The sequence below is a fragment of the Sesamum indicum genome, linkage group LG9, assembly GCF_026168435.1.
Source record: "Sesamum indicum cultivar Baizhima isolate 11 linkage group LG9, ASM2616843v1, whole genome shotgun sequence".
Lineage (NCBI taxonomy): Eukaryota > Viridiplantae > Streptophyta > Magnoliopsida > Lamiales > Pedaliaceae > Sesamum > Sesamum indicum.
The window spans coordinates 19,058,713-19,068,785 of NC_142665.1; the positions used below are offsets into that span (position 1 = coordinate 19,058,713).

General features: G+C 35.9%; 2 protein-coding genes across 6 annotated transcripts; both read left to right on the forward strand.

The window, feature by feature from the left end:
* Positions 1–1,712: 1,712 nt before the first annotated feature.
* LOC105178101 (uncharacterized) lies at positions 1,713–4,913 on the forward strand. Of its 3 annotated transcripts, none has more exons than XR_849101.3 (7): positions 1,713–1,938; positions 2,048–2,102; positions 2,601–2,651; positions 3,863–3,954; positions 4,036–4,113; positions 4,290–4,503; positions 4,669–4,913. XR_849101.3 is itself a non-coding variant. In XM_011101465.3 (6 exons), exons 1-6 carry the CDS (start codon positions 1,883–1,885, stop codon positions 4,438–4,440), a joined length of 483 nt encoding a protein of 160 aa, XP_011099767.1. In that variant the 5' UTR covers positions 1,714–1,882; the 3' UTR covers positions 4,441–4,549. The 3 variants fall into 3 exon arrangements, 1 of the variants encoding a protein (XP_011099767.1); XR_849100.3 differs by having other exon boundaries at positions 1,714–1,938; positions 4,681–4,913; XM_011101465.3 differs by lacking the exon at positions 4,669–4,913 and having other exon boundaries at positions 1,714–1,938; positions 4,290–4,549.
* A 151-nt stretch (positions 4,914–5,064) lies between these two features.
* LOC105178100 (UDP-glucuronate:xylan alpha-glucuronosyltransferase 1) lies at positions 5,065–9,142 on the forward strand. 3 transcript variants are annotated; one of them, XM_088885141.1, is made up of 4 exons: positions 5,065–6,534; positions 6,875–7,081; positions 7,162–7,772; positions 7,971–9,142. In XM_088885141.1, the coding sequence occupies exons 1-4, from the start codon at positions 6,515–6,517 to the stop codon at positions 8,948–8,950; spliced, it is 1,818 nt and encodes a 605-aa protein (XP_088741267.1). In that variant the 5' UTR covers positions 5,065–6,514; the 3' UTR covers positions 8,951–9,142. The 3 variants fall into 3 exon arrangements, with proteins under 3 accessions (XP_088741267.1, XP_011099766.1, XP_011099765.1); XM_011101464.3 differs by having other exon boundaries at positions 5,065–6,530; XM_011101463.3 differs by having other exon boundaries at positions 5,065–7,081.
* Positions 9,143–10,073: the final 931 nt, after the last annotated feature.

Here is a 10,073-nt window from a genome sequence, read left to right on the forward strand (position 1 = left end):
TGCCAATCAATTTCATCTAATCTATAGTCAGAAATCCAAGTTCAAAGTTGATGTTGTTTGGTATTTGATTGGTGTTTCGATCAGTAATGTATTATTGTTTATTTTGATTTTATATGAATTTTATAATTTTATTTTAAAAATGTCTCTTATTAGGGAGAGGAAATTTTAGAGTTTAATTGTAATTCATTCAAGCTCCTCGTCTGCATTCGATGTGGGATGTTTGTCTTCAATATCAGCTCCCAAACGAGAAATTTGGGACAAGTACATAGCTTTTGTTCCCATAGACATCATCAATGATCTGGTTGTAAGTTGAATCTTGAGAGTGAACAAGAAAGTTACCCTTAACACGCCTAATGTTACCTACGTTTTGTATCTAGACAGAGTATTTGTTAAGGGCTGGTTTATACCTAGTCTTGTCAACGAATGGTCCTTGCTTTTAAAAATAATATTTCAGATATATGTATTTATGGCACAGTTTTTATAACTGAATTAGGGAACGAATGAAAGAATTACTCTCGACATGACTAATGCTTCTCTTGTTTTTAGAGAGGGGATTTTTTGAGAGATTGGTTTATATCAAATCATGTCAATAAGTAGTCCTCCCTTTTAAAAATATATTGAGGTATTTATAGTGGAATTGAAAATATTAAGACGTGATAAGGTGTATGTATTTACGCGTATTTTATGTTTAAAAACTTACTTTTATCCCATTATAAATATTAATATTATTAATACATCCATCATATATAGCTCCCAAACGAATTACAGATACGGCCAAAAATAAATAGAAGAAAGCAAGTATTTGGGTCTTTACTGCATGATAGGGGATGGGGTAGGAACCTAGTAAGTGTTGGCTCGACCCAACCCCCAAGAGTCATTTCCCCTCACTCCAACAAAATGACCATGGCTTTCAAATCAATTTATGTCGTGATCCTTCATATATTTCGAGGGGTATCAACGTTGTCTTTGGGAGATGGGGCTCCTCGTCACAATAGAGGGTTTTCGTGCTTGTATAATGTGCGTCGAGTTGTCTTACTCTATCAATGATGGAAGATATTTGTATATTTATCCCTACTTATTATATAAATTTTTGGAGGGGCTCACCTCCTCGACCGGAGATGGATGAGGAAGATGATACAACTTTTATCATGGTGATGGAGCCCCAAAGAACCTTTGGAAGGTGGAGGGGCATAGTTTTTTTTATTTATTTATATTTTCCTTAATATATGGACTGTGTATGTTTTATTCGATTTTGCATAGTTGGTTTTTCCATGTATTAGGCATGATTTGATATGTTGGATAGTTTAATTCGACTTAGTTGAGTTCGGCACATAATTTGTATTATCTAATATTTATGAACATAGTTGGTGCACCCTTTTAGTATGTAAGTTGTGTATCGATTTATCTTTAATAAACATTGCCTCGAGGATATTTTGCTCATCTTTCATAATTGATTTGTGACGTTCATATATTTTTATACATAATTAAGAGACTAATTTAATAATTATTAAATAAATATATCTTAAAAATGCTCTTTTTAGTTGTTTTAAAAATAAAAATTGACGTTGTCAACATTTTAAAAGTACTTTTTTTAAATCAAATGGTGAAAAACTCTTTTTGAAAACTATGCGAACACTTCCATAAAGTGTTGTAAACTGCTTATAAGCCCCATGATGGGTGAAGCTATCATCAAGCCAAGAGAAGTAGGCTTTGTGGGCTTGTTAATCAGCATGGCCCAAACACTTGGAACGAGCCAAGACCCAATCCCATTATTGCACCACACCTCTCTCAAGCTTCTGCTTTCCCATTTCATCTCCGCGCATTCAAGAATTTCAGAGGGTTTTACGCTTTCAGCTTCGCCACACACGCACAGGCAAAGAGCATGACGAAATTCAGGAAGCTTAATCGGCCGACGGGCCACCGAATGTCTATGCTCAGGTACTAATACAATTCTTTAATTTTCTGTTTTTTCTTGTTATTCTCTTGGTATTTTTGCTTTTTTCTTTCCCCGAGGTTTTTGGTGGAGGTTTTGATTTGTTATGTGTAGGACGATGGTGTCGCAGTTAGTGAAGCACGAACGGATCGAAACCACTGTGGCGAAGGTAATTTCTTTTGGTTTATTTTTTTATGTATTTTTTGGGTTGTTTTAGAAGCGTAGGGTTTTGCTGGGGTTTTAATGTTAGAATTAAAAGCTTTGATTTTTTCTTTCTTGTTCAGATTATGGTTTGGGTCACGTCTGAAGCGGCTAGATTGATTTGTCTTACTGTATTTAAGGGGAATTTAATGTGTTCTTGGGAGAAATTTCTGAGATAAAACCCAGAGAAAATTGTTTACTGAATATTTTCCTCTTCTGATGGAGACTGTAGTAATAAATTGCGTGGTGTTTATAGTTCTAATTATAAAGAACTTCCATGAGGAAGTTGGGTGCATTCATCTTCATGTTTTCGCATTGAATTGTTTCACTTTTATCTTTAAACTTTCATGATTTGTTAAACAGTCTGCTAATAATTTCTTCGAGTTCAAAGTTGGGCTTGTTTTGGACTTTAAGAATAATGGGGCTAATCTTTTCTCGTTGTTTCTTGTATAAATTGGAATTACAGGCTAAGGAAGTCCGTAGGCTTGCTGATAATATGGTGCAGCTTGGAAAAGAGGTGTGCTTCTAGTAGTTTCTGATCACTATACTTTCCCAGTCCTGAGCTATGTTTGATGGGTCATGTCTGTTGAATTATAAAATGAGACATCAAGTGACAATGTATTAAATCTTGCAGCTTCAGGAGTGGTACTCAGCATTGCTTCTAAGGTTCATGAATTGGCTTTATTAGCTGTATAGTATGTCCCATGTTTGGGATTTGTGTTATTGGTTGCTTTTCATCTATTCAGATTTTTTTTAATTTCATATCTCACTGAGGAAGTATCTTTATTAGTTTTTGGTTTTATTTTTTTCTTTTCTTCCTGTAAAAGTTATGGTGCGACTTTGTTATTTTGATTAGATCTGGTGGAATATAAATCTAGTTTGACTGTTAATCTGGGCAAGAATAGTGGGTTGGACCAAGTTGATTTACTACAATTGTATCTGGACCTGGACCAAGTTACAGTGTATAGATCTGTTTTGTCTCTGCTTTCCTGTAAGGATGCATCAATTTAAGCGTGAAGGTTGAGGTTGTAGACTGGCTGAAACTTTTCAGTGATTGCGAAGAAGTGTGAGAAGGTTGAATGAAACAATTTTTAGAGAGTAACCGGCATCTGGTAAAAGCTTATCAATTGACTAGTAAATCAGGTTGAATGAAACAATTTTTAGAGAGTAACCGGCATCTGGTAAAAGCTTATCAATTGACAAGTATTTACTAATTTATTAATAGTAACAGTCAGGCTAGAAAGTTCAGAGAAGAAATGAGTTCAGTAGCATTTGAACTTCTGAGATAAGCATAGAATTGTTTGAATTAACAGTCTCTAGTATCTATGAAAAAGAAACCGAAAAGAGGTTATTTCTGTGAGCTTCATTTTTTGGTTTTCAAAACAAGTTTGAAATTTTGAATTGTTTCCAATCCAAAAGGGCTTTATTTAGCCATCGCGCATGATATATTTTTGCTAGATTAATTGCATTTCTGCAATACTCGATTCAGAAGATGGAACTACGTCATACATGGAGGCATGCATGTCAACATCTTTAACAAGTTACTCGCATTTTCTCATTTCTAATACATAATGGTAGAAAAGTTTATGAAAGTAAGGAGAGGAGCAGAATTTACCTTATCCTATGAATGTATTTGCAGAATTTGTTAATAAAGGTACCGTATTAAAGAAATTGGATAAAAAGTTTTTGATGCTTTCTAATTCTTAACACATGTACCAAATTGCACAGGGTACCCTTTGTGCTGCCAGACAAGCTGCTGCCTTTGTCCGTGGGGATGATGTACTTCACAAGCTATTTACAGAATTGGCCTATAGATACAAGTGAATCTCAAAGCTCTTTACTCTTCTGGCATTTCTTTGAAATATGATTGTGATAGTATGCTGCACACTTATGTATTACAGAGATAGGGCCGGTGGATACACGAGGTTGCTTCGAACACGTATTCGAGTTGGTGATGCTGCACCAATGGCTTATATTGAGTATGTCTTTTGCTTTGTGTTTCAATAATTGAGTAGAGGCAATAGCTTGTTGTCTTCATTTGCCCTCTTCTGTGTACATCTTTCTTCATGCTAAGCAGTAACAACCAGGCAATCCTGTTACTCATTTTCCTAATCATGTTATCTCTCTGGGTGACAGTATTTTTACTCTTGCTCAGGTTTATAGATAGAGAAAATGAACTTAGGCAGTCCAAGCCACCAGTCCCCCAGCCACCACAGAGGGCACCCTTGGATCCCTGGACAAGATCTCGACTCACCAGACAATTCGCACCACCTAAAGAAGAGAAGGAATCTGAATCTGACAATTGAATTATCTTCTCAAACAATGTAGTTTGAGTTGCATTTGAGGGTTCTCTTCTCATCTTCGTATTGGTATGTAAAATTTCTGAGTTAATAAATGAAAAATGGTTTTCTCTCATCATCTCAGCGCTAATGAATACAAGCTCCCGTTCCATTGAGGAATGAAGTCCTCAATGGAAGAAACTGTTGAGTTGAAATATACATTGTGCCTTAGGTGTGACTTTGATTTTTTGGTAGCTTCTTCTGTAGGCTCAGAAACGGAGCCACCTCCGTCCGGACAACAGTGAATGAGGGACTCTGTTAAAGAAAAGGAAGAAAACATTGTTGAGTTTTGATGTCTTTAGATTTGTCGTGTCTTTTGGTTGTCACTTGCAATGTTCTATTCGGAGTGGACATATGCATCAATTAGTTTTGCCTGGTAGAGTGCTACTACGAAACACTTGTATTTGTTTCTTGGCATATGAATGGGTATTCACCTTTAATCCAGGAGCAAAAAGCAATTCCTGGTGAGAGTGTTTGATCTGAAGATACTTGATAATTTTTAAGTATCACAGTTCAATAACAATTGGAAAACTGAATTATGATTAATTAGTTTTTCCAAGACTATGCTTACGATCAAATATAATAACTTTTCCAAGACTAGACTATTGTTATAACTTATATCAAGCATCTGATCGTATGTCATAATGCCAAAAGGTGACACTTCCAATTCAAACCAGAGCTGTCCAAATGTAACCTCCATATTTATAGCACCCATCAAGACATCAGCTTTTGAGTTTATTATTGAGTGGTCAATATTAAGAAAAAAACTATAATGGTTAATCACATGAACCCTAATGCAATTTTTGGAATGTAGAGGGTGGGTGGTAAAACACACTGCTTTTTCACGGTTCTGCATATGCTATATTTGATATTTAATATATAAAGTACTTTTGAGAGTATAAAGTGGCGTTTAATATGTCGAGTAGTTAGATGATCGACATATATATTACTTTTCAAAAGTAAGGCCATATGACTATTATTTATGGACCTAATACACAAATTATCAAATGTAGCATGAGTTTAACCTTTTTTCACCAGCCCCTAAAATGAATCGACAAGTAGAGGGTAGAATCCAACTTAGAAAAACCTAGAAGATTATATTTTCCTTATTTGGTGGGAAGATTTGGGGAATCAACCATTAAACACATGAATAATCAACTAAACCTTGTTGTTTGATTAATCTCAGATAGTCATGCTTTCTTTACAAAGAAACTAGTAAACAACTTTCGAAATCCCAATTTACATCAGGTGATGGCAATGCCATATTGCTTGCCTACTGTTATGTAATGTACTCAAGAGGAAAGTAAAGATGTCAATCTTCCCTCAGCCAACTCCAAGAAGAAAACTATGATATCCTTCTATTGAAAGAGGATCTGCTTTTGGAAGTTTAGCTACAAATGATTCCAAGAAGCATGCATTTTTGGTAGTTGTGTCTACAACACATGTAAAATATATATATAAAGACATTTATGAGTAGGAGAGTTGGAAATGCACATTACTCACTACTGTATTTACCCTGTTTCCCGAATCGGATTTTCCATTCCAAATTCTGTTACATCTCTATTCCCTTTAATATGTACACGCCATGTGTACAAAGATGACGTCATTTATTTTATTTAAGGAAAGATTTTATACATGCAGCGCTGTGTATGTTAATTGAAATAGAAGATGTCGTCTCTGTCTTTCTCTCTCTCTCTCTCCATTCTATAACTGCTATTTCCTTCACTTATGAGTTCATATGGATAAGTATCCTTTGTTTGAAATGGCACATTGTAACTTTCAATGGCCATCTCATGGTAAGTTGTCAACCATTTTTATGGTAAGGAAAATATGAGTTGATTATCTTCTATATTTTGCTCTTCATTTTCTTTATCAGTGCTCTTTTTCCTGGACCCTTTTTGTTATCTGTAGCACTGCATGTCTGGAGCTGTGGCATTCATCAGCTGGATTATATGTGTTTTCCCTGAAAAGGTGTTGTTTTTTCATTCTTGATGGAACAGATAGTGACGAAGAACGATTAGTCATTTCTGAATCACCATGGATGCAAGACAAAGAACGTCAGTACGTTTCGTCGTTTATGTTTACAGTAGTTATAGGAAGAAATTTCCGTTCACTTTTGTTCCCTCTGTCACGAAGTTTAACAAATACGAATCGGTTCCAAAAAATTAAAACTTCCCTCCAATGATGTTGTGCTTGGCTGGCATAAACAGTTAGATTCAAAGTTAATTGCCTCAAGAACCACGCAGTCACTTAGATTTCATCACATACACATATTAACTTAGTCCTACTAAAGCGTGCTTAAGTTTTGGAAAGTATCAGGTTCTTACATTGTTGTCTTGATCATCAACTTATATATGTGGCTGGCCCTGCCAGCAGTAACTGAGCTTACATGTGTTAACAGAGACGACGCATACAAAAGAAAGCTGCAGAGGATCAAAGTGAGGAGTGTCGAGAATTCTTTTAACTTTGCTACTGGAGGCAAGAATGCTAAATGGAAGTTCCAACCCTTAAAACTTGTCCTGATTATCCTTGTTCTTGGTGTGTTTTTCACGTTTCTTTCTTCTCCAACAGTTTGTTATCAAAACGGCACATCCCACACAGTTTCTCGGTAAGTTAAAGGCTATAAGGGATCACTTTTCTCTATTGACGTTTATCTCATTGGGCTTGCTCTTTAAATTCTGTCAACAGGTGGATTTGGGGTGGATCAGATCCTCGATACATATCAGATTTAGACATCAGTTGGGAAGAAATTTTGAGAGCCTTGAATCAGTTACAAGACTATGACAAAATTCAAGGGGTCGGCCTTCTCAATTTCAACAAAAACGAAATCCATAAATGGCAACACTTTATTCCCAACGCCAATCACACCGTTCTCCATCTGGACTATGCTGATAAAAACCTGACATGGGAGTCCTTGTACCCAGAGTGGATCGATGAAGTCCAAGAAAATGAAGTTCCCAGCTGCCCTTCTCTTCCAAGCATTGAAGTTCCAAGAGAACGACTTGATCTCATCGCTGTCAAGCTTCCTTGCCGAAAAGAAGGCAACTGGTCAAGAGACATTGCTCGGCTGCATTTACAGATTGCTGCTGCTAATTTAGCCGCCTCTTGCAAAGGAATTTACCCTGTGCACGTTCTTTTTGTAACAAGCTGCTTTCCCATACCAAACTTGTTTACCTGCAAGGATTTGGTTGCACATGAAGGTAAAACGTGGTTGTATAAGCCAAATTTGACAGCATTGAGAGAAAAGCTTTGCCTCCCAATTGGATCCTGTGAACTTGCGCTTCCGCTTGGAGGTGTAGGTAAGTCCATGACTCTTTAGCATTTTATAAACCAGAAAAGATTGACCTTATTGCTCTTCTATTCTGCCTTCATATGGAAATCAAGAATCCAATTCATAACTTCTCTTGTTAAGGATTTTCATTTACTTGTTCAAAACTTGAATTCTATGGACATCTATTTGGTTCTGACGACTTCAAATGACAATCTTGTGGAAACAGAAAGGGATTACTCAAGAAAGAGGCAAAGGGAGGCGTATGCCACGATCCTGCATTCAGCTTATGTTTACGTTTGTGGAGCCATAGTTGCCGCGCAGAGCATCAGAATGTCAGGGTCCACCAGGGACCTTGTCATTCTTGTTGATAAATCGATCAGCGACCACCATAGAAACGGGCTAGAATTGGCGGGTTGGCAAGTCAGGACTATAGAGAGAATAAGAAATCCAAAAGCTGAAAAAGATGCCTACAACGAATGGAACTACAGCAAGTTCAGATTATGGCAGCTGACAGATTATGATAAGATAATTTTCATCGATGCTGATATGCTTATCCTCCGAAACATTGATTTCCTGTTCGTTATGCCAGAGATCTCCGCCACAGGCAACAGTGGTCCGCGTTTCAACTCAGGAGTAATGGTGATAGAGCCATCAAACTGCACGTTCGAGCTTCTGATGCATCATATAAATGAGATAGAATCGTACAACGGTGGAGACCAGGGCTACTTGAACGAAATATTCACATGGTGGCACCGGATACCCCGGCACATGAATTTCCTCAAGCACTTCTGGATTGGTGACGATGAGCAAGTGAGGCAGACCAAAGTCCATCTCTTTGAGGCAGAACCGCCTATTCTTTACGTTCTTCACTACTTAGGCAACAAGCCTTGGGTATGCTTCAGGGACTACGACTGCAACTGGAACGTCGACCAGTTGCAAGAATTTGCAAGCAATGTTGCCCACAGGACATGGTGGAAAGTGCACGACATGATGCCGGAGAAACTCCAAGGTTTCTGCATGCTGAAAACTATACAGAAAGCACAGTTGGAGTGGGACAGAAGGGAAGCAGAGAAGGCCAACTATTCGGATGGGCATTGGAGGATCAGAATACGGGACGAGCGTCTCATACGGTGCATCGATCAGGACTGCAGCTGGCAAGGCATGTTGAGGCACTGGGGCGAGAACACCCCTCCAGCTAGTTTATGATCAACAACAAATGTCAGCTGCTTCTTGAATAGATAGAGATTTTTGCATTGGGTGCTCTATGAATGCTTTAGACACATTTAGGACAATGAACATGTTTCTTGAAAGTTTCTTAGTTTGATACTTGGGCTGTTCCACTGATTCAATATCACTGATGACATTATTGCTTATGTTTGAGAAAAATTACTATGTTTTATGTCAGTTGTATGTGTTTATTCTCCATCTATGCATTTGCTTTAATTTTTCACTATTAAATTTTATTATTCTATATATTCTTACATACAAATACATTAAATTATTTTTCATATAAAATTCATGGATTACTAATTTTTATCTCTCATTCTACTAAGTGTTATTAATATGTTCTGATCAGCTATTTCAAATTGCTCGAATTACTCTAGATATATTAAAATTTTTGTATATGTGTTGTATTAATTATGGGTTACTAATATTTAATTTTTAATAAGATCAACTTAAAAGAATTGTTTTTAATTAAATCGTGAATGAATTCAAAACTAAAGTGTCATTCAAGATACAAAAATCATAAGGTCCTTTTTCTTATTCATTACTTTTATGTATAATTACATTATTACATCATTATTTCAGAAAATCATTAAGGGTGATGAAAATTATAATTAAGATAAATTACAACAAGTTCTTCTGAAATTTGGTATAATTACAAAAAAATTTTCATTGTTTAAAAGATTATAAATACTCTCTGATATTTTGATGAGATTGTCTAATTCTTAAATAGAGGTTTGGAATTATAAATTTTACCCTGGCAGTAATTTTTTTTTTTTAAAAAAAAATTAAAAACAATTAGAGAAGGTAAATAGAAATTTTTTATCTAGGCCGCTTGGGCTTTTTTAGGCTAATTTATTTCCTGAAGATACTTATATGCCCAATTTAAAGGTTGGACCAAATATACAAAAATTTATAATTTTTAGGGATCAAAATCAAGGGAGGTGCATATTAGCGACCAAAAGCGAACAAGTTGTTTATATAGGGACAAAAAAATATAATTAACTCTAAAAGATTTTATATTTTTATTCATTTTTTTAAAAAAAAAATTAGCATTTTCGTTTAAATATTCATATAACGAGTACAATTATAAAGATTTTCTTTT